General features: G+C 34.0%; 7 protein-coding genes across 11 annotated transcripts; 3 read left to right on the forward strand and 4 right to left on the reverse strand.

Moving 5' to 3' along the window:
- Positions 1 to 608: 608 nt before the first annotated feature.
- On the reverse strand, positions 609 to 1,631 carry LOC116849767 (prefoldin subunit 4). The gene is made up of 4 exons (XM_032827254.1): positions 1,475 to 1,631; positions 1,291 to 1,395; positions 1,056 to 1,172; positions 609 to 866 (listed from the first exon to the last, which is right to left on the reverse strand). The coding sequence occupies exons 1-4, from the start codon at positions 1,511 to 1,513 to the stop codon at positions 714 to 716; spliced, it is 414 nt and encodes a 137-aa protein (XP_032683145.1). The 5' UTR covers positions 1,514 to 1,631; the 3' UTR covers positions 609 to 713.
- A 416-nt stretch (positions 1,632 to 2,047) lies between these two features.
- LOC116849766 (40S ribosomal protein S3) lies at positions 2,048 to 3,642 on the forward strand. Its single transcript, XM_032827253.1, has 4 exons — positions 2,048 to 2,212; positions 2,591 to 2,913; positions 3,092 to 3,279; positions 3,422 to 3,642. Exons 1-4 carry the CDS (start codon positions 2,180 to 2,182, stop codon positions 3,604 to 3,606), a joined length of 729 nt encoding a protein of 242 aa, XP_032683144.1. The 5' UTR covers positions 2,048 to 2,179; the 3' UTR covers positions 3,607 to 3,642.
- Positions 3,643 to 3,724: 82 nt separating this feature from the next.
- LOC116849765 (Krueppel homolog 2) lies at positions 3,725 to 7,342 on the reverse strand. Its single transcript, XM_032827252.1, has 6 exons — positions 7,175 to 7,342; positions 6,459 to 6,635; positions 6,151 to 6,332; positions 5,932 to 5,999; positions 5,678 to 5,811; positions 3,725 to 5,279 (listed from the first exon to the last, which is right to left on the reverse strand). The coding sequence occupies exons 2-6, from the start codon at positions 6,626 to 6,628 to the stop codon at positions 5,066 to 5,068; spliced, it is 768 nt and encodes a 255-aa protein (XP_032683143.1). The 5' UTR covers positions 6,629 to 6,635; positions 7,175 to 7,342; the 3' UTR covers positions 3,725 to 5,065.
- Positions 7,343 to 8,211: 869 nt separating this feature from the next.
- LOC116849824 (retinol dehydrogenase 12-like) lies at positions 8,212 to 13,466 on the forward strand. Of its 2 annotated transcripts, XM_032827387.1 has the most exons (9): positions 8,212 to 8,291; positions 8,361 to 8,542; positions 10,841 to 11,424; positions 11,841 to 11,948; positions 12,022 to 12,195; positions 12,274 to 12,481; positions 12,702 to 12,733; positions 12,824 to 12,894; positions 12,979 to 13,466. In XM_032827387.1, exons 3-9 carry the CDS (start codon positions 11,256 to 11,258, stop codon positions 13,171 to 13,173), a joined length of 957 nt encoding a protein of 318 aa, XP_032683278.1. In that variant the 5' UTR covers positions 8,212 to 8,291; positions 8,361 to 8,542; positions 10,841 to 11,255; the 3' UTR covers positions 13,174 to 13,466. The 2 variants fall into 2 exon arrangements, with proteins under 2 accessions (XP_032683278.1, XP_032683277.1); XM_032827386.1 differs by having other exon boundaries at positions 8,213 to 8,291; positions 12,702 to 12,894.
- LOC116849825 (ras-related protein Rab-30-like) lies at positions 13,415 to 16,743 on the reverse strand. Its single transcript, XM_032827388.1, has 5 exons — positions 16,331 to 16,743; positions 15,865 to 15,948; positions 15,602 to 15,785; positions 15,334 to 15,485; positions 13,415 to 15,254 (listed from the first exon to the last, which is right to left on the reverse strand). Exons 1-5 carry the CDS (start codon positions 16,415 to 16,417, stop codon positions 15,144 to 15,146), a joined length of 618 nt encoding a protein of 205 aa, XP_032683279.1. The 5' UTR covers positions 16,418 to 16,743; the 3' UTR covers positions 13,415 to 15,143.
- Positions 16,744 to 17,812: 1,069 nt separating this feature from the next.
- LOC116849836 lies at positions 17,813 to 20,064 on the forward strand. Of its 2 annotated transcripts, none has more exons than XM_032827409.1 (6): positions 17,813 to 17,969; positions 18,064 to 18,174; positions 18,273 to 18,367; positions 18,435 to 18,598; positions 18,702 to 18,891; positions 18,972 to 20,064. In XM_032827409.1, exons 2-6 carry the CDS (start codon positions 18,080 to 18,082, stop codon positions 19,154 to 19,156), a joined length of 729 nt encoding a protein of 242 aa, XP_032683300.1. In that variant the 5' UTR covers positions 17,813 to 17,969; positions 18,064 to 18,079; the 3' UTR covers positions 19,157 to 20,064. The 2 variants fall into 2 exon arrangements, with proteins under 2 accessions (XP_032683300.1, XP_032683301.1); XM_032827410.1 differs by having other exon boundaries at positions 18,273 to 18,352.
- On the reverse strand, positions 18,945 to 22,652 carry LOC116849835 (cyclin-K). Of its 3 annotated transcripts, none has more exons than XM_032827405.1 (8): positions 22,190 to 22,652; positions 21,725 to 21,953; positions 21,504 to 21,635; positions 21,318 to 21,423; positions 20,611 to 20,668; positions 20,349 to 20,521; positions 20,105 to 20,251; positions 18,945 to 19,886 (listed from the first exon to the last, which is right to left on the reverse strand). In XM_032827405.1, exons 2-8 carry the CDS (start codon positions 21,941 to 21,943, stop codon positions 19,477 to 19,479), a joined length of 1,245 nt encoding a protein of 414 aa, XP_032683296.1. In that variant the 5' UTR covers positions 21,944 to 21,953; positions 22,190 to 22,652; the 3' UTR covers positions 18,945 to 19,476. The 3 variants fall into 3 exon arrangements, with proteins under 3 accessions (XP_032683296.1, XP_032683298.1, XP_032683299.1); XM_032827407.1 differs by having other exon boundaries at positions 19,477 to 19,886; positions 22,313 to 22,652; XM_032827408.1 differs by having other exon boundaries at positions 19,477 to 19,886; positions 22,293 to 22,652.
- Between the last annotated feature and the right edge of the window lie 2,034 nt (positions 22,653 to 24,686).

The raw sequence follows: 24,686 nt of genomic DNA on the forward strand, positions 1-24,686 counted from the left end.
TTCATTGTACATCTTGTTTGTAGTTACAAGATTATACACTATTATGCAATTAAAATTATACTAGTAATATGTATTTTACTTATAGTAATATAACAATAATAACAATTCTGCAGATAATGTATATTTTATTATTATGAAAAAAAACTTAAAGTTCTATCTCTAGAAAATACAGCAGAATTAAGAATTATAAGTTGAAAGCTAAGAATGCATTCTTAGTCACTTCTGTACTGCTAATGAGAGCAAATTGGCAAATATCCAAATTTCATTTCTATCCTATGCAATATTTAGCCTGTGTTACTTAATCTTTAGGCTCAGTTCCACTGATCATTTTCAGTTAATTAATTGTGACTGAATTTAGTAGTTTAAAAAAATTCTTGAACTTATTTTTAATATATTGAATAGTGTAAATAATTCATGATACATAATACAAACATCACTTGTATTATACAAGTTGTATAATATACTACTTGTATATATACATTGTTAAACATAACATATAAATAACACTTACATATTCATCATATATCTGCAATATTTGCGGATGTAGCTTATTACAAGATATTTTGAACTTTTTATGAAAAATTATATAACATAAAACACAGTCAAAATGGTTTTGTTTATGAATTATATTTTAAAAAATGGGATTGTATTGGCAAATGATAAAAAATGCAGATATTAATAAATAAACATAAATGCATCATACATTGAAAAGGTTAATCCTCTTCTGCTTCTAAATTTATACGACTACCAAATTTTGCATACAATTGAGTTTTCAATTCGGTCATGATAGTCTTCAAGTCTGTGCATTTATTTTCCAGACTGGCAATCTCTGCTTTTTTCTTGTCCTTAGCATCCTCCAAATGGTTCTAAGAATAAAATATCTAATGCTGATAAATGATAGTAACTATGGATATAAATAAATAATAAAATACAGTGACATCGTATGGAATTAAAAGTTGGATCAATTGCTTTTTTACTCTTTCTATTGAGATATTGAATGCTTTCAATATATGTTATGTCAACAATTTTTATGATTCTTAATGATATTTTGTTACCTGTGTCTTATCAAGTCCCTGATGAACAAACACTTCTCCAATATAATATGGTATCTTCACGTCATCATCCATAAGAGCTAATTCGTCCGCAGCATCTTCCAGATTTTTTAATTCATTCTGCAAATTGCAAGATAATAATTGTTATCTATGTATACAAAGTAAAACTTCACATGACCAAATATGGTCATGAGATAGTTAATTTAATGAACGTGCATTCAATCAAAATACGTGATACCTGCTTAACTTTTAGTTCTTCCTTATAATCTTCCAATTTAGCATTTTGCCTTGCAAATTTATTTATTTTCTGTTGGTCTTCATACGTAATATGAACATCCGAATCCTAGAAAGTATAAGATCAGAGCATAAACATAGAACTACGTTATTTTACACTTCTAACATTTTCCATATTGTTATATTACCGGTTGAAATCCAGCTTGAACATTCTTCCCTCCTGCCATTTTTATATGTTGTTTTATCTAATCCGAGCTTTTTTATTGTATTAAAGTAATTATTCAGATTGCGTGATTTATAGGTTACTTCTTTCATTCCGAGTGCAAAAAGTGTCCTACGGTGTAGCTAAAAAGATAGGTTTATGACGGATTTACACTACGTTCGATTAGATAGTTCCAAAATCTACTCGGTGGGTAGAGTAATTTAATTGACCAATCATGATAAAGAAATCCTAGTTATCTTTGTTCTTATTGGTCAATTAAATGCTACTCTATCCGTCGAGTAGAATTTTGGAGCGAAGCCAGTGAGGAATTTATTTGCAAAAGACAAAAATGCTGTTAACTGCAAATCCGTCAAAAGCAAATTCTTTGAAACATAAAAATATCATACACAGTAGAACTTTTCCATTGATATAAAAAATATTGGGTGTATCTGGAAGTACGACCGCTCATTCGGCGCATATATTTTTAGATCTAAAGGAATATTCCAATCAAAATGTAAACGCAGCAGTACTAGATGCCCATTGGCTGTAGCATTATGTCACCTGTATGTAGAAACGATAAAACATCTTTGTGTACGAGCCTGAAGAATATTTAACGGCGCTTCCGCTTGGAGCCGAGTCGAATGATCGAGTCTTTCGGTGCTGATATTCCTTTTATGATCCGTCGTAAAATATGGAGAATCGGTCGATTTCGAAGAAAAGGAAGGTTGGTAATTTTTTATGGTTTATAATAAAAGTTTATATGAAAATATGCTGTTTGCAACAACGCTGGAAGTTGTCGGGACGATATTTCGTCAAGAATCAAGTAAATTTGTTGGACGAGGTTTGTGGATGATACGGATGCTTTCAGCGTTGTCCATGCATTGGTTTCAAGATTCCACGTGTCAAGTTTATTTGTCGTTACTTCGATTGTGCGATATTGTGTTAATTTAAATCCGTTGCATCGTAATTTTTCTTAGAGTCGCAAAAATTCATTGCTCGCCGTTGTGTTTGTATCGGGGAGTGTATATTTTGAGGTTATCTTAACCTTAAAGTGAAGAGATGTCCGGTCTCGTATTTATTTATCTTCTCCTTTTGTTTCCAGTTCGTAGGCGACGGTGTTTTCAGGGCCGAGCTTAACGAGTTCTTGACTCGTGAGCTCGCCGAGGATGGTTACTCCGGCGTGGAGGTCCGTGTGACGCCTAACCGGACGGAGATTATATTGTTAGCCACCCATACACAGAGCGTACTCGGCGAGAAGGGACGCCGAATCAGGGAGCTAACGTCTGTGGTGCAAAAGCGTTTTAACTTCAAGGAGCCGCAGAACGTTGAATTGTACGCCGAAAAAGTCGCCGTCCGCGGATTGTGCGCGATCGCGCAGGCAGAGTCACTTCGGTACAAGCTCATCGGAGGTCTGGCTGTTCGAAGGTAAGTCTGGGAGACCACAGAAAAATTTCAGCAATCAACCTGCTACAGATGACGATTCACTCTTACTAGGTCTAGGAATGATCGAGTGTTATTTGTCAATTTTCTCATTGCTCACCGCTTGCATTTCTCTGTGTGCACCTGTACTCAATTCTTCGTTCATTTTCACTCTCTCAATCAGGGCGTGCTATGGAGTTCTTCGCTTCATCATGGAATCAGGTGCCAAAGGCTGCGAAGTGGTTGTTAGTGGGAAATTGCGCGGTCAGAGAGCGAAATCGATGAAATTCGTCGATGGTCTCATGATCCATTCCGGTGAACCAACCAACGAATATGTGAACACTGCGACCCGCCACGTACTGCTCCGACAAGGTGCAGTGATTTTTTTAGTATTTTTATTATTAATATAATAACGAGAAAAAGAGAGATAGTATAACAATGCATTAATATATCAATAATACATTTATGTAAGGGGAATATGATATTAAATAATGAAAATTTTATACAATTTCAGGTGTACTGGGGATCAAAGTAAAGATTATGCTCCCGTGGGATCCCGTCGGTAAGACTGGTCCGAAGAAGCCTCTTCCCGATTATGTATCTATCGCGGAACCTAAGGATGAGATTCCCCCAATGCAGCCGAATTCCGAGGTGAAGCCGACAAAAGACATGCCTCAAGCTGCCCCTCTCGCTGTGTAATGACATTTGAATAATAAATAAATACAGAAAATCAGATCTCTGTTGGTACTTTGTTAGTGTGTCAAAAGTAACTTTTTAATAATGGGAGAGGATAGGAATTTACGCTAAATATAACGTATGTGTTATAAATTAATATTTTATTTATAAAGATTTATTGAGTACATTTTAAGATTAATTGCTATATCAGTATATTGATAATCATTTTCATTTACAAAATCATTCAAAGATATATTTAACACTGATTGCTACTGCTGAATGCGAGGGTGAGTCCCATCTAAATTCTCTGGTTGTGTACGATTGTATGTAAAGTGTATACAGTTAAATCACTTGAAACAAACCACATTGACCCTATGAAAAAGTTGCACTCAGTTTTATTTTATTTATATATATATATATATATATATATATATATATAAATCTGATATCGAATCTCAATACACTTCCCTAAATATAAAATCAAAATCTCTCTTCATCCAAAAGTATTTAATACATTATCTGGATTGCAAAATATGTGAAATAAATATAATTTTGAATAATTTTGTTCTTAATATATCCATATATATGATACACTATATCAATATTTGTTTACATTCCAAATTTCCTTATAAATATCCAGTGAAAACATTCTTAATTGAACAAATAAAACTGTCACTCATATGCCAGGTGAATGCCAGAACCTTTTTATAAAGTCGCGCATTTCCTAAATATAGCAGCTAAATGTGATGAATTTTAAATATTAAACAAAAAATACATCAATTTATAAGATTACATCAGAAGAACTGACAAAACACATATAATATATGTAAATATTGAGCTTGTTCCAAATAGATGTTAAATTGATTTGTCATTTTGCTATTTAGAAATAATGTAATTATTTCAGAAGTTTGTTTTTTACATAATAAATATCACATATTTTTTTAACATCATTAAGCTGGACAAAACAAAGTTTAAGCTAGTCAAAGGAAAGAATCAACATAAGATTAACACTAAAAAAAATTCTACTATACATATACCATTACCTATTTATTACAAATCCATAGCTCAAACTCATATTACGTTCGGAACCATGAAGTTAATACATGTGCATTATTATTTTGTTCGTAAATCTTATTTTATCCTGACAAGTATAAAATATAAACAACCAAACCTAGCCACCGTTTGTGTCTTTAATTAAGTGATGAATTCTGTGTGATATTAGTACGAAATATACCCTTATATTTTTACTTGACATTCATTAATGAAAGATTATAATTACTAATATAAGAAACCCTTCATACTTTGATTGTTTTCACGACCTCACAAATTATTTTATAATACACATTCACTATGGGGATTGTTTTGATGTCGGCACTCATCTTGCGCTAACTATTCACGAAAGTGTCGCTGAGAGTGGACCCTAGAACCCTAGGAGATCTGTCTTGAACGAGAAAAAATTCGAGAATAGTATCGTAAGTATTTATTATTGGCGGACCGGTGCCATTTGTTGAGTGATTGAGAGCAAAGCGTCGATTATTCTGCGAATAATATTCGGAACGGCCGGTTTTTTCGATACGGAGCTCAATCCGTTCCTGAGTTCGTAGAATACATTACGCGTGTATGGATTCCTTTGAGATGAAAGTCGCAGTTTCAAAAACTGATAATAGATGAAAGGTGTTAGTAAGCCAGCGCGACCCCTGCAAGAGAATAAAAAACATTCTGTATACTTTAAATACTTTACTATATTGTTATTTCGCGCATGATACAGTTATATAACAATTAAAAATATAAAATTGTTTTCATGTTTTACTTGACCCAAATTTATATTAATTCGTTTGGATGTATATAAAAATTTTAACTGGTGAAAATATTTCTATATCGTTTTATATCTCATAAGCTTAATTGCACCAATCGAGGCAATTATGGCAATCTAATTATTAAAACATGTGTCTTTGTTGATTTTGAAGGAAAAACAAAGACATGATTTAATTGTTAGTTAGCTTACCACACGGTTGATGCAAATTGACATTAATTCTAAATTTTTCTAAGATATCTTTGGTTACCTATTTTTATGATTGATTTGTGTGATACGTACGTGAATACTAGGACAGCTGTAAATGGTAAAATAATAATTTCCGATAAAGCACACAGACGAAGAATTTTTCGCGATTGGAACTCCACCAAGGATATCCCTAGACGAGCGCCCCACCAATAGTTGTGTCCTAGACACTGCACAACAGACAAGCAAGAAAGATAACTTATGATTTTACAATGACTATGCAAATATGCTATATAATTTCATTCCACAAATAACTGGTTCATAATCAGCTTGCTGGCATGTTTACTTACATCTAGCAATGTAAGAAAATAACTGGCCATGTGCAACTGAGCGAACAGGAAAACTGGCGTGAGTACCACTATATATATTGGTTTAGGATTAAATATGCTTTGGTTTCATCTTGATTTGTTACTAAAGAATTTAGTTGCTGCTTAAAAATTCAGTTGTTCAGTTTAAATAGAAATTAAGTATTAAAGTTTAAAATAAATTCTAAAATCTTGAAAGGATACATGTGGCTGGTGCTGTATACAAAAATATCAGCGAGTAGAACAGGTAGTGGCATGAATCTTCCAACAATAACATTTCTAAAAATTGCCTAGTGATCTGTACACGTGGCACTCTTTGGTGAAGTCGCAGTGCACTTGTTGCTGCATTATTCATCAGTATCTTATAGTATATATTAAAAGGATTGCTGAAAAAAAGGAGAAAAGAATATATTAATAAAAATAGAAAATATTAATAAAAGTAGAATATATTAATAAAAATTACTTGATTACACAAATATAATAATCCAATCGTAAAGTAAGGAAATACATACCCAAATATAGGAATAATATAACCAATGGTCAGTATAATAGTGAAACATCTTGTTAGCCACAGTGCAAAATTGATCTTATTCTCTACAATATGCTGCTTTAATTCTGACCATCCTTTCTCTACTTGTGGCGAGGAGGAGTCACCACTATCCGTTCTAGTATTATCCGCCATCCTGAAGCTACAACATGAAAGACATCAGTAAGAAAGGTGTATATATAGCTATACTTTTTTTTTATGATCGTATTTGTTATGGCCGTTAATTCTAGTTCTTGATGAAATACTTCACGAGAAGAATTTGCATAACTTGTAAGTTATTAATAAAGATGCAAAACACGATAAACATCGCCGCAGGAGGAATCGGTGATTACATCACCCGTTCCTAAAGTGAAAGTAGTCGCGCTTTCTTCAGAAACGTTGCTTATTTATTAGCGCGAAGGGAATCGCGCGAATCAGAATACTGTCACCTCCACTACACGCAACGGTCCAGATCGTGTCGCGCGAAAATCCGATCGTGTTGCAATGTCAAGAATAGACCGCACAAACAACTTCCACCTGTTTTTTCTCTCGATCATTATTCACGATGAGTGGATTATACGACAAACCGTGAATTGCACGTCGTCATTCAATGACACACAAGAGCGAAGTGTATTTGTACTTTAAACGAAACCAATTTATGTTGATGACGAAATATAATATCTAAAACGTTAATTTACTTACGTGTTCACTCGTACCTCACACGAAACCTGATGGGCGCAGCAATTCTATACGTTTGTAATAGCAATAAACAATCGCACGGATCAACCTATTCGGTAGATCTACGTGTAACAAACTACAAGCCGAGTAACCGGGATCCTTGTAACACATTGGCTGAGTCGCGTTTTCACGATTGTCACTTTCGTCTGCAGATGTCGCGCGCGGCGCTTTTGCAGATCGTTCTCGCGGATGTCGCGTCTTTTGACGATCGTGTGACGCCATCCTGTGTGTGAATATCTTTTTATGGCATGGAAAGTACGCTTTTCCTAGACGCTCATGCTATACTCTTCACTTTCGATCATAAACCGCGATAGATGGCGCGCCGAGCAAAGAACTCCTCAGATAATCTTGGAGTTTTGATATTACCGACTGCCTTTATCGAATATAAATATTTGAACTGTTTTCTGTATCGCGGTTATAACGAATTCGATTGAAAACACTAGTGCGCACCAATACACACTAAAGTTGATTCACAGTCCATTCTTATATTTCAGCTGTGTTTGTAGAGTTTTATCTTACATTTAAAATTATCTTATATTTATTTTTAGATGCTAACAAAATTGTTACATTGATTACGGAGCATTCGAAGGCGAATTTAAGACAATTTTAAATATAAGAACTGAATATGAAATATCGTTAGTGTGCACAAGTGCGCCAATGCTTCCAATTGAATTCGCCATTAAATAACTTATGCAAGTAGAAACTGTAGGCTAACACCTGATAATCAGCGTGAATTTTAATTAGCATCGACTGTTTTTTCTTCTTTCTGTTTTTTGACTGTCTAAAATTAACCGTTAAAGAATCAACCACGGTCTGTTAGTCGTGCATTAATAGCGATGTTTAAAGCGGGGTCCACAATAGAAGTCGTAAAATTATAGAAATTGACCAATCGCGATCGAGTATGAGAAGAATAATCGACCGCAATTGGCCAATTTCTATGACTCTACGATTTATATTGTAGACCCCACTTTAAAGATTTTACTTGAGGTTTTAACGTTGATTATCAACTGTTGATAACGACGTGCACATTGAAATTCCGGGCTACCGCTGTGACATAAGGACGTGTTCGAGCCTGTCGAATGTAAGCTGTGATTTGTTTTAGGGTATTTTTTAGATTATTAGCAAATACTATTTCACTCTGTAAACACAGATCAGTGACGTTGGAGAATTCGCCTAGCCTATCATTCTGGATCTATCATTGAAAGAGAGAAAGGAAAAGTAGCGCTCATGTGTCACCACATCAGCTGTTATCCAGTATTGTCGATATGCTGCGAACTCTCATTATCAGACAAGTGTGTCAAACATCAAAAGTCAAGAAAGCATTTCTGCGATGTAGGTAGCAACAACTATCATAAGATAATAATCGAATAATGAAATTTGCAATTATTAAATTTTTTATATTTTTATCTTTTCTTGAGACTTCAAGTCTTGGGGATATTTTTGTGTAAAATATTGAATTAAGATTTGAAAAAAATGGCGGAAATATGAACTTAAACTGTACAAGCGTCCAAAATACATCCTAAGAACGTCCCAAAGATATCAGACATCTCTGGAACGTCTCTGGGATTTTTTAGGCATTTGTGCTGCATGGGAAATCGAGAATATACAAGTGCACGCGCGAATAAAAATAGGACACTCGAAGCGCGTGAAATGTTTTGCGAGAGGTGAAAATATCTTGTGGCGAAAGTATATTCTTAATGATCCTTGGCCAAACTAATGAGTTTTACTTATAAAATACTTTTTCAAATGCTACAAGGGTCATAATTAGTATTAGTAATTCGCAGTATTTCCCTTAACAGCACAAATCTTTCAAGGACATATATAATATAATATAATATTATATATATATATATATATATATATATATATATATATATATATGTATATATATATATATATGTGTATATATATATAAACTGCACAACGAGACATTGTGCTAGTGATATCGTCGTTATACAAAATTAAAAAATCGGCTTATCGTGAAACATGAAACTGTCCGTTATTTTACCATTATTACATGCATCGTTTGTACGTGTTGAAATTGCTGAAATGAGTCATACTGAAATCAGTTTTTTACGGCATTGAAAAGTGAAGAGAGCTGAGTCAATCGATACAACATAAAACATGAAGATGTTCTATTCATTAGTACGTTTTCTACCTTCAAATAAAACGTATTTCTTAGTAACAACTCTCATAAAAAATAATAAGTGAAATATTTATATTTACAAAGAATATAATATAATCAGATTCCTCCCTTACCCTGATAGCAAAATGTCAGCAATATGCCGACAAATTGCTGGCAAAATCAATCATAGGATTGCAGCAAATTTGCAGCATGTATACTACCATTATGCTGGCATTATGTCGGCAAAGCATGCCAAAATTACTTGAGGGCAGAGTGCTGCAAAAACCAAACAAGACGTGTCGAGCAACGTGTGACGACAAATTTGCAGCAAACAGCGAGCAAGACGTGCCGAGCAAGGCGTGATGGCAAATTTACGGCAAAAATCGAGCATTATTATATAATGACTAGATTCTCATAAGGTGCAAATTCTACTCGGGTAGTTTTGGCCTGTTCATAGCCGGCACATCTTGCTCGATTTTTGCCGCAAATTTGCCGTCACGCGTTGCTCGGCACATCTTATTCGCTATTTGCTGCAAATTTGTTATCACACATTGCTCGGCATGATTTGCTCAGTTTCTGCTATCAATATGCCGTCATACTACTAATGATAGCTTGTCCGGTTTTTGTCAGCAGTTTGCTATCACGCTTGCTAACAGGTCGTGTCGCAATATTGCACACATTTTGCCGACATTACTTGATATAGCAAATCGTGCTGCAGTTTTGTTGTTATTCTGTTGATAAAACTTGCAGCACGCTTTGCCGAAATTTGCTTTTGGCACGTTTGGCTATCAGGGTAGATTTACAATCATAAAACAGGAAAAAGATAATAATAGTTCGCGTTTTATGCGGATAGAAAAAATATTATGCTCATCGTAATCCACACAGCAAGAATGTCCCAAATACCCCGATGAAAAATTTTGCAAAATTATGCAAAATTATGTATGAAATTTGTCCATACATAATTATGTATAATTATATATAATCATATAAAATTATATATAATTATACACAATTATGTATAACAATGTGTATAATTACATATAAATCTATGCGTAATTATGTAAAATTATATATGAATTTATATATATAATTATACATAATTATATATAATTATATATATAAGTAGAATGTATGAACATGAATGAACAAATTTGATACATAATAATATATAATTATGTATAATTATATATAATTTTATATAATTTTATATAATTATATATGAAAAATTTTTCATTGAGACATCATACGGATATCTTGAAGATATCCCAAATATATCTTTAGGATATCCCTATGATATGTTTTAGACATCTCTGCTATGTGGGAAGCAGCTCTCTTGAAAACCGATTAAGTGTCATCTGAAATATATCTTTAAATAGCGAGTAGTTTTAGAAATAATTGCGTGGAAAGATTAAAATGATCTTTTTTTCATCCGGCTCTCATGCAGTTAACATCGTCCTTTCTGTGACTTTATTTTTAACGAGTAAACTTTTTTTCGTGCATTTCAGCTGACCTAATTATCGCGAGAGAAAAGGTCGCAATAACATCCCTTCATATACCACAGATAGATATCTTCAGTGACTACGTTCAACGGTACAACATTCAACGATCAACAATCAGTGATTATTAATATGTACTACAAGATTAAATTTAGGCCAATTACGATAACGAATTACTCAACCGTTACGTCTACTGAATACACCTTATCTATCGCGCGGACAGTGTAACGGTAGAAGCCTTGTTGGATGTAGAGCGAGAAGTGTGTGTAACGGTGAGCAGTTCTCGTTCGTCTCGAGGAGTCCAGTCCTTAACTTCGCATTCGAGTGCGCGCGGTGCCAACCGGTTTCACGACCGCTACATTCCCAGTCGTCGACCTGCGCATTGAAACAGCATTAGTTTTTCATCACCAAATTCGTGTGGAACATGTTACTCGGGTTGCTCTCGATTTGCATTCTCGGTGGCGTTGTTTATTGTGCGTTTCGCAAGACATGGCGTGCCGCCGGTACATACTTACTCTACGAGATCAAATACAACATCCTGGGTATGCTAGCGATTATACACGACCTATGGAATGCTAAATACAATAAAATCGGTAAGATATGAAGGGAGAATTTGTCTTGTGGAGATAAATATTCAAATAAGGACACATTATACATCAAATGTGCATTTTTCTCAATATTAACTTACAATATTTTAAAAAAATCAGAATTTCATTCTAAATTTAATTTTATAATATTTCGACAAATCAGCCGGTCATCATCTAGTTTTTTTTTAATGAAAATTACTTTCAACCATCTCCGCTACAAAAATATCTCAAATTAATAGTTTCGGTGAGGAGTTGGTTGTCTTGAATATTTACCTCGAGTAAATTTTCGAATTCGCTCGTTCGTTATTACTTTGTAATGTGCGTCAACGAAGGAAATGATTATACATATCTTTTAAATTATCGAGATTACATCTGATTTTAATATTTGCTCTATATTCTGTAGCAATATCTTTTCCTTTTAGATTTGCCTTCTACGCCGGGTAAAGTTGCGATCGTAACTGGCGGTTCTAGGGGGATAGGAGCAATAGTGGTCAAGAAGCTTTTACAATGTGACATGGAAGTTATAATCGGTATTTTTTCATTAATGCAGTACTGTTGTTATTCTTATATTTTATTGCAATGTTTTTCATAACATATCATTAGCTTGTAGGACAATTATCGCCGGAGAAAAAACCATCCTTCAGATTAGAAAGTCTGGAGTTACTAATGGACAGGCGAAAGTTTATGAGCTTGATAATTCCTCTCTTGAATCGGTAAGGGAATTCGCAGAGAGAATAAAAAAGGAGTATGACAAAGTTCACATACTGATCAACAATGGTATGTCGGCCGCACGGGAAAATTTCTCTCAATAATGCAGAGTACGTGTAAATACAAAGTATCTTCCTTTTCTTTCAGCTGGTGTCATGTTCGTCCCATATCACGAAACAAAAGATGGATTTGAGGAACAATGGGCCGTAAATTATTTATCACATTTCTTGTTAACATCGCTTCTGTTACCGTTATTGGAAACTGGCGGGCGACCTGATGATTGCAGTAGAATAATCAATGTTACTTCTTGCGCTTATATGCTTGGAGATGCAAATTTCAACGACATCAATTGCAAGTATGTATAAAAAATTTTCTAGCTTTGTTTTCTTATCTGGGCCCTATTCTTCAAATAATTACGCATACGTAAGTTTTATTGCGCAGATTTAATCGTATTGTAAAATATCTGTACAATAAAACTTACGTATAATACATTATGCAATTATTTCAAGAATACGAGTCTATTGCCCAATGTTGATACGTAATTTTCTTTTATTACAAGTGTCTTATCATTTCAGGGGCAACTTGACGCAAGCAGTTTATGCAAACAGTAAGTTAGCGCAACTAATTTTCACGGCCACGTTACAAAAACTTTTAATGAATAGATCGTTGAACATACGGATATATTCTGTACATCCAGGTATCGTGAAAACAGATTTATTCAACAACAGCTATGTAAGCAAAGTTAAGTTGCTTATGATTGGATTTAAGGTAATGATATTTCGTACTAAAAATTTCCAAATTTATCCGGATTATTATCATTAATCAATTTACATAAATATGCGTTTGTTGCAGACACCTGAACAAGGAGCTATTCCAATAGTGTATACAGCAGTAAATAAAGACATTGAAAAGAAAGGTGTCTTATATATTAGTAACTGCAGAGAAAATGCTGTACTTCCGGTGGTACTGGATACTAAAATACAACAACAATTGTTCAATTTATCCTTAAAACAAGCACAATTAAATGATTTTTTCCAATATTTGTAATCAAAGTATAAATATTAAATCATAATTGTATTTATACCCTACTAGATATACATTTTTAGTTAAGAACGATTTCCTTTTTTTTTATTTATGATTTGTGATGAATAAAAAAAAAGTGATCTTACATTACATTGAGTATAAATATGTAGTTGTTATTGTTGCAATGTGTTTACATGAGATGGCTTATATTAAATCTATACATATTTTTTCATGATGCTATTTGACGTAATAATAATAGCAATAATAATAATAGCAGCATTCTGTATTTCCATATAAAAAGAATTGATATGTTTTTACCAATGTGGTTTTTATTACAAGTTACGATTCGTATTTTGCGTTGTTACTAACTTACATTGTGTAATCATATAATAAAACATTGTTATATAAAATCTCTTTGGAGTAACTTTCAATCGAACCGTTTGTGTATTAATTTAACTCAATTTATAAAATCTTAGAAAATCTAGGATATCAACTATAAAGTAAGACACATTTAATTATATTTAAAGTAACATAGAATGGAGCTTATCGAATGCGTATAAGCGTAGTATGTAAATTCAAGTCAATATCAAAGAATATGTAAAAATTAGGAATGTAATAATTTTCCAAGGATCATATTTCTCTGATTTCAACTAATTATGAATATTTGTCATTTAAATTTCATATATAATCCGTATAAAGAAGAAAAAACTTACTATCGCGTGCGCGCGGTAGTGATAAGCTACAAACTATATCTTAAAAGTAAGATAAAGAGTTTTAGCCACGAGTAGAGTTTATAACACAATATACATATCGTTAACAATTATATGCATATTGTATTTAATTGTGTATAAAACATAAAAGAAGTGTGAAGACTAGAGTAATGTGCCAAAATACTAGTACAATACTAGCAGTTTAACGAAGAGATCTTAATTTATAGAAACATAAATAAAAAACAATTTTCACAATCCCAACATTACACACAATAGATATAAATAGAATACTTAATAAAATCAACCATTACCTATAAACCATAATTACAAATATATAAAGTAAATATATAACAAAAAATTAGATCACATAAATGCTATAATAGATGTATAATAATGTTATACATATCTTGCAATATATCGCTTCTCCTACATTATTATACAACAAATAATACATGTCTATATGTTCAGATCATCCGCGAATTTGCAAGCTTTTGCAAATGATGATTCCTATTAAAATAAGGAAAGATTCTCACCAATTACTGTATATTAGAGTGTTAAGTCATCTATGCTTTAGTTTTAACATGCTGTTATCAGCAATATAGTGAGCTGTTTTTTTTTTTTCAAAATAGCACGATAAACACATGTAAATATTGCACTTTAAAAATAACTTTATACATTGTAGGCTTGTGTAATATGTTGTAAAAATCTTATTGTTACTAATAAGATTTTGGACAGGTTACCAAAATCTATAGTGATAATGACTATTTGTACTTTTGAAGTAACAAAAGATATTGTACAATTATGTGAAATGCATTCTCATCACATACGGAAACAGATACTTAAACAACTTAATGTTAAACAGCATGGATTACCTCGATTAAATCAAATTTGGTATTAATATTTAGATTTGGTAATAATAGAGTATATATAAATTGCGCTGTAATTGTATATCTATAAAAATTAAGTGTTCTATACAAAAGCTAGTGCTTAATATGTTTAAACTCTCTCTCTCTCTCTCTCTCTCTTATATCTCTGTTTTAAATATTAAATATGTCTTACAACGTAGCATAAAACAACACAGTATATAATATTATTAAATGCTAAACAATAACACTGTATTAAAGATGTACGCATGTACTAGATATCTCTTAAGTTACCGAATATTTATACGCTCATTATTCAATCACCGTGTATTGATAAAAAAAGATATAATATCATTTTTATATATATATATAAAACTAAAAATACCTTACTGAAATACTTAATGTTACATACAAAAATTACTTAAGAGAGCCGGCTGCAACCACAATTGCTAGTATCACCGATCGATGTCGTTTTACCATTTATTGAAGTTGTGTTCGTTTCATATCGAGGTAATTCCTTACTGCGTGCTTGCTAAAATAATATGTAACTGTTGATATATCACGAACGAGATGAGACGTGATATAAGATGAAACGTGCAACTCTTGCTTACCTCCATAAGTTCAGCTGCTATTTCCATAAATAATCTCTCTACATTTTCTGCTTCTTTCGCAGATGTTTCTAAAAAGTACATTCCGTGTCTTTGTGCAAAATCTTCTCCTACATGTGTTGGTATTTCTCTATCTTCCCGATCAATTTTATTTCCTGATGTTTTAAAGAAAATTTATTCTCATAAAATTACGCACAACTTGCTATTATAGAACATTGCGCCCCTCTAATTTATTTATTAAAATTTAATTTATATCTTTTCTTATACTCACCTACTAATATCCTAAGAACTTTATTACTTGCATACTCTTCGATTTCCCTTAACCAATCTGGTAAACAGTCAAATGTGGGTTGACAAGAAATATCATAAACTAATATCAATGCATGAGCTGATCTATAATAACTTTGAGTGATAGAACGAAATCTTTCCTGACCCGCAGTATCCCAAATTTGCAACTGACAAAAGAGAAAACAACCAAATTAGATGTATATTCAATATATCATATATTTAACAAGCTTGTATCAAATTGTATACCTTGACTTTTTCATTTTCTACTTCAACAGTCTTAATCATAAAATCAACTCCAATTGTTGCACCTTGTCCAGGTGGAAATAAACCCTATAAATTTCAAAGGATTTAGGGTAAAAATTATTGCCAAGATAAAAAATGGATTGCAGACACTAAATTTGAAAAAAGCTTTCACAGATAAATGCATCGACTCTGAACATGCGCTCGAAATAAATTATAACCATAAGAAATCGGAGAGAATACAATCGAGTATTTCAGAACATCGCGTTCGACATATGTAGATGACATCATCCGCACGATGCATAAATAACGAACTTTCCACCCTTCCGGGAAACGCAACAGCGCGTGAACGGTGCGCGAGAGTTCGTCACGCGAGCAAGTTAACGAGGTGACGATGACGACTACGAAAACTACATCGTCGTTTTCCCTGATTTGTCTTGTTATCGCCAAAGTCAACTAAGAGAAACGTTACCTGAGTGAATCGTCGCACCAGGCAGGTCTTGCCTACGCCGGCGTTCCCCACGAGCACGACCTTGAAGAGAAACTTGTAGTCTTCCATGCTCGATGGCCAGTAACGTCCAGCACACCAGGAAGCGAGGAACACGCGCGAAGGGTGCCTCAGCGATCGAGATGATACATTGGACGAGAGGTAGAGATCTCGCCACGGTCGCAGGCCTTTCGCAGGCGTTCACCTTGACAGGCCGCGTGAAATGTTGCAACGCATCGCCGCGCGCGGCGCGTAAGTGTCGCAACGCTATCTCCTTTTCGGTTTTGGCGCTGTCACCCGGCGCGGGTGGAAGAAAAGGAGCCGAGAGTAAACGGCCACGATGACTAACTCGGCATCGTCATCGTGTTCGTCACTGCTGTTTTTGGACTACCGCAATCCGACATAAGATTCTCACTTTGGATTGGGTTTGGTCGTTTCAACGGCACTTCTCTGCACTTTGCTTTTCTCTCTCGTTCTCTTTTTCACCATCTCTTGCTCTCTCTCATTTCATTTCAAATGCAGAAAGTGCGAGAAAGTGCAATTTAATTGAACAAACCTATACAGCGACATCTTCTATCACTGGATTGTTCTCACACTCTTAAAGGGACGTCTACATTGGAAGTAAATAGCAAGAAGTAAGAAGTAAGAGTAAGAAATTGACCAACCACAGTCGAATGTGAGAAGAATAATCAACTATGATTGGTCAATTCCTTATTCTTACTTCCTACTTCTTACTGCTTACTTCCAATGTAGACGTCCCTTAAGGGACCCACTTATTATCGAAAATTTTTCGATTTTCGAAAAGTGGGTTGCCAGCTCAAAAAATCATTTTTTTTTGTTTTATTCGAAAACCGTTTTGAATGAAGCAATATCACTTTGGAACAATGTGGTACAAATCTGAATACAAAGAACAATCTGGAACAACTTTCAAAATTATAAATTTCAAAAAGTGGGGTGCCAACTTCATACACTCGAAGTTATTGGGCGCGTTCAGCAGACACAATAGTTGTACAACTGTTGAGGATTCGTAAACGTAATTAGTCTAAATATAGGAGACCTACAGAATAAACCAATAAACATCGAGTGCTCACTGAGCGTTTTTATCTACAGAACGTGCCCATTCTTTTCAGCGGTTTTCCTCTAAATTGGAGGACACTAGAGAACCTTTAGTACAGAAAATCGCCATCTTGGTCACGTGATCAAGGGGTCGATTGTGTATCTCGAAACGGAGTGAAAATTACAAAAGTGAACAAATTCACTAGGCATTAACCAATGAAGTTACAAATATTCTAGTAAATTTACTCACTTTTATCATTTTCACTCTGTTTTGAGATACACAATCGACCCCCAGCTGATTGGCTGGCATAAATATATACGGATTTAGACATTGCGACGCCAATGCAGAACAAATGCTTTTTTATATATATATATATGGTTTTGCATCGGCGTCGCAATGTCTAAATCCGTACATGTTATGCCAGCCAATCTCTAGGGGACACGAATCAGGACCACTTTCGTTATATAAAGTTCGATCTCTTTCTCTTTTACTTCATAGTTAATACTTTGTTTATTGAATCATGCTGACATTGTCATTTTGACTTATTCAAACTTATTATTTATACAGGTATTGTTGATAAGCATTTCTTGTAGGAAAAAATTGACGTGATTTTAAAAATAAACAACCATAATTTATGCTTTTGTTTTTTACTTTTCTCTAGAACATTCTATTCAAACATGGTTAGCCATTTCGGGGAAGTTGTATTTCCATCATCGCGAGCGTTTTGGGATGACAAAGACGAATACGAACCAGTTGAAGATGTAACCAGTTCGTAAGTTGTATTTATCATGCAAATATATTTCCATGATTTGCATATTTTAATTCATCGCGTTGGAAGACAATAACAGAGCTAATTGCCATTTATTTCAGGAGATTGTTTCTTCACTGGCAAAAAAATAAACCAGAACTTATAAAAAAGTTTATTGTAATCGAAGGAGATCCATTAATACGTAATATATTCTTAAGTAATTAAAGATGTTTTACATTAGCTATTGATTGATATTTTATAGTTATCAGACTATTTGTTTTTAGCTTTTGTGGAACACTGTTTATGTCACAATGTTGAAGAAGCATGTATCATAAAGGATGAAAATGACAAGAAAGTTTCTATAATTTATGAAATAGACAAACAGCTGTATGTATGCACAATTTTACAACAATTTAATATAAAAGATGCAGGAATACTTATAAATGAGGTAAATACTTTTTTATGTGATACAGTCAAAATATATATGTATATGTTTATGATATATAATATAAATTTTACAAGTGTAAAGGATGAATATTTTGTTTTTACAGATATCCAACTTACTACTAAACACAGAAAGCATAATTGCGATAGTGTGCCGTCATATATCACAGTTTCAGAGTTCAAATGTTCCAGATGATCCATCGTTCTTAAGGATATTGACCACTAAAAATATAAATTCTGAATGTAAAATTAAGACATTGGAACAACCAAACATTATATTTGGAGTTGGCGCAGGAGGTTAGTAATCATGTTTTATGTATAAAAGGCATACAAAGTACATACCAAATATGTAAATCAAAATTTATCATCTATTTCAGTTTTATCTTACGCTGAGTTCATAAACATGTCAGCTAAATTATATATATTGTACATTGATGGTTTTGTATTAGATTCAAAGTGTGCAGAACCAATTGTGAAGATTCTAAACAGTGAAATACCTGGCAAATTACAACGCTTCAAATTTGCAGAGAACTTTTTTAGTAAAGGAAATCTTTACATGTGATATGTCATTTTATTTTCCTATGAAAATAATTTCTGAATTAACCAGACGTAAACCGAATCGAGTTATAATTCTTTTTGTTCTGATAAATATATTGGTGATATTTGCTAGAAAAGAAAGAGAGAATGGTTGTTATAATAGTAGAAAAAAGCAAGATTTGCTAACAACCATTGCTAACAACAGCAAATATAAAAGTACGACGTATGTCTGTACAAAATTTACACTAATAGGATTTTTAATATTTTAATAAGTTTATCTTTACTTAAGATAACAATGTCCATGTAAATACAGTTTATATCGTACGCACAACACATTGCCTTCCGTTATGGTTGCGGCGGGTAATAATTGCGTGGTGGCGCGGCAGATGGTGGAATTGGATTATTTGCTGAAAAATACGGTGTGTTTGTTGGATAAGAATACGGCTGAAATGGCGGCTGGTTCGTAGTCGGTACCGACGATGGTGTGGGACGAATAGCAGCGGAAGATCCAATATGGTGCATCGTCGGTACGATATGGTTCATTGTGTTGACAGGAGGTGGTGGAACCGAAACGTTCGCAGGCGGGAACGCTGCCGGATAATTTGTATTGTTAGATGCCGCGAAATTTGCCGGGTAGGTGGGAAAATGCGTCGCTGGGACGTCCATTGGTTTTATTGTATCTGTAATATCTGCTGGTGGGCAGCCATTTGCAGAAACCACTGGTGTTTCGATCTTGGAAGATTTTCCAGGAGTCACTGTAAGATTATACATAAAAATTTTAATGTACTTACGCATCGTATATATTAATTCAGCTTCTTAATAATCCACTTTTTTTATTTCACATCACAGAAATCATTTTTGTGCTTATACCAATTTTATCAATTTAATAAATATGCTTGTATCAATTTAATAAATATTTATGAAGTCCAGAAATTATAAAGTATTTATATTGTATATGTCTATTGTTACTTACCATTTGGTGTATTAGATGCAGATTCTACATTAGTAACAGCACTGGGTCGTTCTCTACACACTTCACTAGACGGTATTATAGGTGGTGAATCGGGTGGCTTTGTATTATTTGCTTGTGAATATAAGTCCAATACTTGATGACAAATATCTAGAAATGCACACATATATTTGAACAAGTAGAGTAGCAGTAAAGGAGGACAAAATACAAAAAAAACTTGCGTGAGGAAAATGTTAGCTGATCTTACCTTCTAAAAGATCCATAGTCACATCTTCAACAAACATATCCCACCAACGCAAGTGTTTTGGCTGTCTTCCAGCCCAGTCTAATACTTCAAACTTGCTTAACTTTCCAGCTAAGTACATTAGAGCAACAGCTATGATTTCTGGTTCCCATTGTAGTGACAGGGTAGTACATAAGCTGTTGAGGAAAATCCATTGATACATAGCAACTTATATTAAATACCATAATAATAATTGCATAATTATATGATAAATTACATTAATTACCTATCATTAACAAATGTCCAAGCCATTTGTACCATTTTTTGTAACTTATTTTTATCACCTGCAAATAGATTCAAACTTTAATGTAAAATCTTTTCTGGTTTTATTATATATATAGCTGACTTAGCATCAATACTTAATAAAATGTTATCATATACATGATACTTCAGATTTATTTCCACAATGTTTGTGGGAGTATAAAATGGATTGAGGTAAACATAAAAATTTCATATCGTTTTGCGATTTTCGCAGTAAATCTCGAGATATTCTTTAAAGAAGATCAATGAATAATTATGCGCAATATGGTAAATTAGTTCTAGTATTGAAGTAACAAGCTCTAGAAACTGAACATAAAAGTTCTTTTATCATTTTGCAAATGTAAATTTTTAGTTATTAATAAAAGAAAATTATTACATAATTGCGCGATAATGCATAAATCTTCTTTAATATCTAAAAATCTATGTGGTTATTTGCAAAGTGGTATAGAACTTTGTTTAGTTTGATCTAATGTGTAAGTATATACAACAGCAGACAGCACCACTACAGCTCATCTATCATATCGCACGTGATCACCTCTTTTAATTAATATCTCGAGATTTATTGCAAATATTGTAAAATGGTATGGGGCTTCATGTTTATTTCAATCTGTTCTGCATTCCCATGAACATTGCAAAGACGAGTCTGGAACATCTTGCATACGCAATAATTACCTTTAAGACACTTTGCATATTTCAATAAATAGCTATATGGATGCTCCACTTGTAGATCAAATTTAATAGTTTGCAATAAAATTTTTTCCAGTGTTAAAACTTCTTCCTGTTGTGAACACAATACAATATGTAGATACTTATAAGTTAGAATAGTTAGAATATCTTTTTATTAACTAAGCAACATACTTTAGGATCTTCTCCAAATGTCATAAATTTTTGTTCAGATACTAAAGTCTTAGCAGTTCGTATAATATCTTTACATTTCTTTGGAGTTTCTTCAACTTTACCAGCCAAGAGCAAACAGCAGCAAGCTGTTACCTATATATCACAATAGTAGATAAAACAATATTTTTTGTACAATGCATAAGTGATTTCCTTATATAAGTATACTATATAAGTGTACTTACGTATCGCGGGAAATTCTTAAACGAGTGGAACATATAAAATCGATGAAAGTAAACGACACCCGTTGCCATTGTATTATAACCTAAATCCATTTTTGTACCGGTGTCGATTATGAAACGTGCGCCTTCTTTCCTGTATCTACATTCTGTCTCGTAATCGATACCATCCTGAATGGATGGTGTGTTTCGTAGTTCTTTCTTTTCATAGTACCAGCATGGCATGTTTAAACACCTTCAAATTGAAATTAACACGTTAGCGTAAGTACATTGTACTTACATTCATCCTTGAATACTAATTTACAATAATCACACTAATAACACTAACGAAATCACAACTGGTACGACTATTGTAACGACAACTGTAACAATTGTAACGATAACACAAACGTAACCTATTGTTATATATTGTTAATATCGAAGTTCTTAATTTACAACAAAGTATATATATTTTAATACATATTGCCACACCTTTGATTTACTTATTCAAAAAATACTTAATAATTCCTTAATGAATTCTTTTCTTGTCAGTTTAACACAAATTATTATAATATGTATCACACATTGTACATACGCAAGGTAAAATACACTCACGTTCGGTCCTCGCGGTAGATCAGCTGATTTGCTAAAGTGTAGTTTCCAAAGTCTCCGCTACGAGATATTAAGCCTTCAGACTTCAATTATTGCTGAGCGCACTCTTAAGTGGCCCTATGCCATTGCACAGATAAATGCTTCCATCGTATATGTGAGAGATAGCAAAAGATGAATTTAGATAGAATATCTCACGCTTTGACGAATTTGGAAATGTAAGAGAATAGGTATGAATGAGTAGGGCCTTGGTAGGTTCCAAAGGCAACTTCCAAAAATCACCGGTCTGAACACGTTCAACACGTTCAAACACGTCTTAACATGCCGGCGGTTAAACCGAAACTAGATATTAAGCCTTTATGAGACTATAGATTAGGGCTGCGTTCCGTAATTCACTGCCAGTACTGCAAATCTATAATTCATGTAACGTATATCATTGGCCGCGTTCAGTAGAACAAATGATCAGTAAGCGCTCAGTGACTCTTGCATCTGATTGGCGTATAGTTGGAGATCTAAAAGAATATGCCAAATCATATACAAGAGCTCCCTGAGCGCTTACTGATCACTTGTTCTACTGAACGCAGCCATAGGCTGCGTTCCGAAATTTATTGCCAGTACTGAAAATCTATAGTATACGTAACATAAACTATAGATTTTCAGTACCGGCAGTGAATTTCGGAACGCAGCTATAGAATTTCAGCACTGACAGTGAAGGTAGGCAACAGTTTTCCGAAAAATGGAGGGGATAATATTGGTACCAAAGAAAATCTCTACATAATATAATTTAAAGATTCTGTTCTTTGTAACTGCACTGCTAAATTGATGCAATAAATTGAAATAAGGTAACTATACGTTTTTCTCACTCTAATGGCTCCTGCACACAGAACGCGATAATGGCTCCTGCACACAGGACTCGGTAATGTTTGCCGCGCGGCGGAAATCCGCGCGACAGCCAATCAATATGTTGTTTTTCCGTAAAAGCTAGAAGGTTATTAGGGAAAGCAGCATATTGATTGGCTGTCGCGCAAACTTCCGCCGCGCGGCAAGCATTACCGCGTCCTGTGTGCAGGAGCCATAATCTTTTGCATTGGTTCAGCAGTGCAGTTACAAAAAAAACAGATCTTTAAATTATATCGTGTAGAGATTTCTTTTGGTACCAACATTATCCCCTCCACTTTTCGGGAAACTGTCGCCTAACTGGCAGTGAATTTCGGAACGCAGCCTATGTTTTAGATCATGGATGAGGAATGGCTTGGTTTACATCGTACACTTGATACGAGTACTAAATAGTAACTTTCTGTTAGATAATCTTAATATCGACGATATATATAAACAACGGTATATTAAGCTGGTATAATACTTATCAACAAAACGTATTGTAATGATTAAATGCGTCGCCATTGATATGCATTGTCGATATTAAGATTATCTAACAGAAAGTTACTATTTAGTACGCATATCAAGTGCACGATGTAAACCAAGCCAATATCTGGACGGAGTGTATTTCGCGGAAAGTAAACTCACAGGGGTGAGAGGAATGAAAGTCGGAAGTGATCACCAAATATGGCGGCGGCCTATATCACGGAGCACAATAGCTGCGTTCGGCATTGTAAATCGAAGACGTCGGATTGCTCTTTTACCTCGAAAATGCACAGAAGTGTGAAAGATATGAGATCTCTTTCATTGCTCCGAGAGCGATTAATGACGTCATAAGTATCTATTAGCTAATCATAAAGCTTATAAGTACTTGTTTGACCAATAAACGTAGGCTGAATAACCCAGAGCGGATTAACTCAGAGTGGATTACCCAGAGCCAGTCGAACATGCTATTAATTCGTAGTCTGATACGGGCTTTATGGCTCCTGCACACAGAATGCGGTAAGGGTGCAATTAGATGTAGCGCGGTACGCGAACGTGGTAAAATAACTAGAAACCGCGCCTGTTTTCTTCCTCCTATTACATGAAGCAGAAACGCGCGGAAAGCGGCACGGGCTAGTGACAAATTCTCATTTGTTTTTATTTTCTAAGGCTGCGTTCAGATTCCCCACCCGGGTGTATTCTATTACTAGAACTGCTATAGTATATGTCACATATACTATAGTGTTTCTAGTAATAGAGTGCAACCGGATGAGGAATCTGAACGCACCCTAAAATGTATTAACTTATTTCTATGCACATTTTACTAATGTTCTTATTTTTTCAACAAATTTACTTATTAATTATATTTAAATCAATTAATTCCGTTTAAAAGTGCATAGAAATGAGAATTTGTCACTAGCCCGTGCCGCTTTTCGCGCAGTTTTTACTCCATGTGATAGTAGGAAGAAAACAGACGCGGCTCACCGTGCGCGGTTTCTAGTTACTTTACAGCGTTCCGCGT

The sequence above is a fragment of the Odontomachus brunneus genome, unplaced genomic scaffold, assembly GCF_010583005.1.
Source record: "Odontomachus brunneus isolate Ranch 3 - 2012 unplaced genomic scaffold, Obru_v1 Obru_scaffold_126, whole genome shotgun sequence".
NCBI lineage: Eukaryota > Metazoa > Arthropoda > Insecta > Hymenoptera > Formicidae > Odontomachus > Odontomachus brunneus.

What these genes read in the sequence shown, in the direction of transcription:
- LOC116849767 (XM_032827254.1), bottom strand. Translation starts at nt 1,513, where the DNA reads ATGGCAGGAGGGAAGAATGTTCAAGCTGGATTTCAACCG. An exon ending in TTCAAGCTGGATTTCAACCG is followed by an intron (nt 1,396 to 1,474) that starts GTAATATAACAA and finishes TATACTTTCTAG; the next exon opens with GATTCGGATGTTCATATTAC. An exon ending in AGGGACTTGATAAGACACAG is followed by an intron (nt 867 to 1,055) that starts GTAACAAAATAT and finishes TTTTATTCTTAG; the next exon opens with AACCATTTGGAGGATGCTAA.
- LOC116849766 (XM_032827253.1), top strand. Translation starts at nt 2,180, where the DNA reads ATGGAGAATCGGTCGATTTCGAAGAAAAGGAAG. An exon ending in CGATTTCGAAGAAAAGGAAG is followed by an intron (nt 2,213 to 2,590) that starts GTTGGTAATTTT and finishes TTTTGTTTCCAG; the next exon opens with TTCGTAGGCGACGGTGTTTT. An exon ending in GGAGGTCTGGCTGTTCGAAG is followed by an intron (nt 2,914 to 3,091) that starts GTAAGTCTGGGA and finishes TCTCTCAATCAG; the next exon opens with GGCGTGCTATGGAGTTCTTC.
- LOC116849765 (XM_032827252.1), bottom strand. Translation starts at nt 6,628, where the DNA reads ATGGCGGATAATACTAGAACGGATAGTGGTGACTCCTCCTCGCCACAA. An exon ending in ATTTTCTTACATTGCTAGAT is followed by an intron (nt 5,812 to 5,931) that starts GTAAGTAAACAT and finishes TCTGTTGTGCAG; the next exon opens with TGTCTAGGACACAACTATTG. An exon ending in ACAGCTGTCCTAGTATTCAC is followed by an intron (nt 5,280 to 5,677) that starts GTACGTATCACA and finishes ATTCTCTTGCAG; the next exon opens with GGGTCGCGCTGGCTTACTAA.
- LOC116849824 (XM_032827386.1), top strand. Translation starts at nt 11,256, where the DNA reads ATGTTACTCGGGTTGCTCTCGATTTGCATTCTCGGTGGCGTTGTTTAT. An exon ending in TGACATGGAAGTTATAATCG is followed by an intron (nt 11,949 to 12,021) that starts GTATTTTTTCAT and finishes ACATATCATTAG; the next exon opens with CTTGTAGGACAATTATCGCC. An exon ending in TTCAACGACATCAATTGCAA is followed by an intron (nt 12,482 to 12,701) that starts GTATGTATAAAA and finishes TTATCATTTCAG; the next exon opens with GGGCAACTTGACGCAAGCAG.
- LOC116849825 (XM_032827388.1), bottom strand. Translation starts at nt 16,417, where the DNA reads ATGGAAGACTACAAGTTTCTCTTCAAGGTCGTGCTCGTGGGGAACGCC. An exon ending in TAGAAAATGAAAAAGTCAAG is followed by an intron (nt 15,786 to 15,864) that starts GTATACAATTTG and finishes CTCTTTTGTCAG; the next exon opens with TTGCAAATTTGGGATACTGC. An exon ending in TAGCAGCTGAACTTATGGAG is followed by an intron (nt 15,255 to 15,333) that starts GTAAGCAAGAGT and finishes ATATTATTTTAG; the next exon opens with CAAGCACGCAGTAAGGAATT.
- LOC116849836 (XM_032827409.1), top strand. Translation starts at nt 18,080, where the DNA reads ATGGTTAGCCATTTCGGGGAAGTTGTATTTCCATCATCGCGAGCGTTT. An exon ending in GTTGAAGATGTAACCAGTTC is followed by an intron (nt 18,175 to 18,272) that starts GTAAGTTGTATT and finishes CATTTATTTCAG; the next exon opens with GAGATTGTTTCTTCACTGGC. An exon ending in AATACGTAATATATTCTTAA is followed by an intron (nt 18,368 to 18,434) that starts GTAATTAAAGAT and finishes ATTTGTTTTTAG; the next exon opens with CTTTTGTGGAACACTGTTTA.
- LOC116849835 (XM_032827405.1), bottom strand. Translation starts at nt 21,943, where the DNA reads ATGCCATGCTGGTACTATGAAAAGAAAGAACTACGAAACACACCATCC. An exon ending in TTAAGAATTTCCCGCGATAC is followed by an intron (nt 21,636 to 21,724) that starts GTAAGTACACTT and finishes TGTGATATATAG; the next exon opens with GTAACAGCTTGCTGCTGTTT. An exon ending in TGCATCTAATACACCAAATG is followed by an intron (nt 19,887 to 20,104) that starts GTAAGTAACAAT and finishes ATAATCTTACAG; the next exon opens with TGACTCCTGGAAAATCTTCC.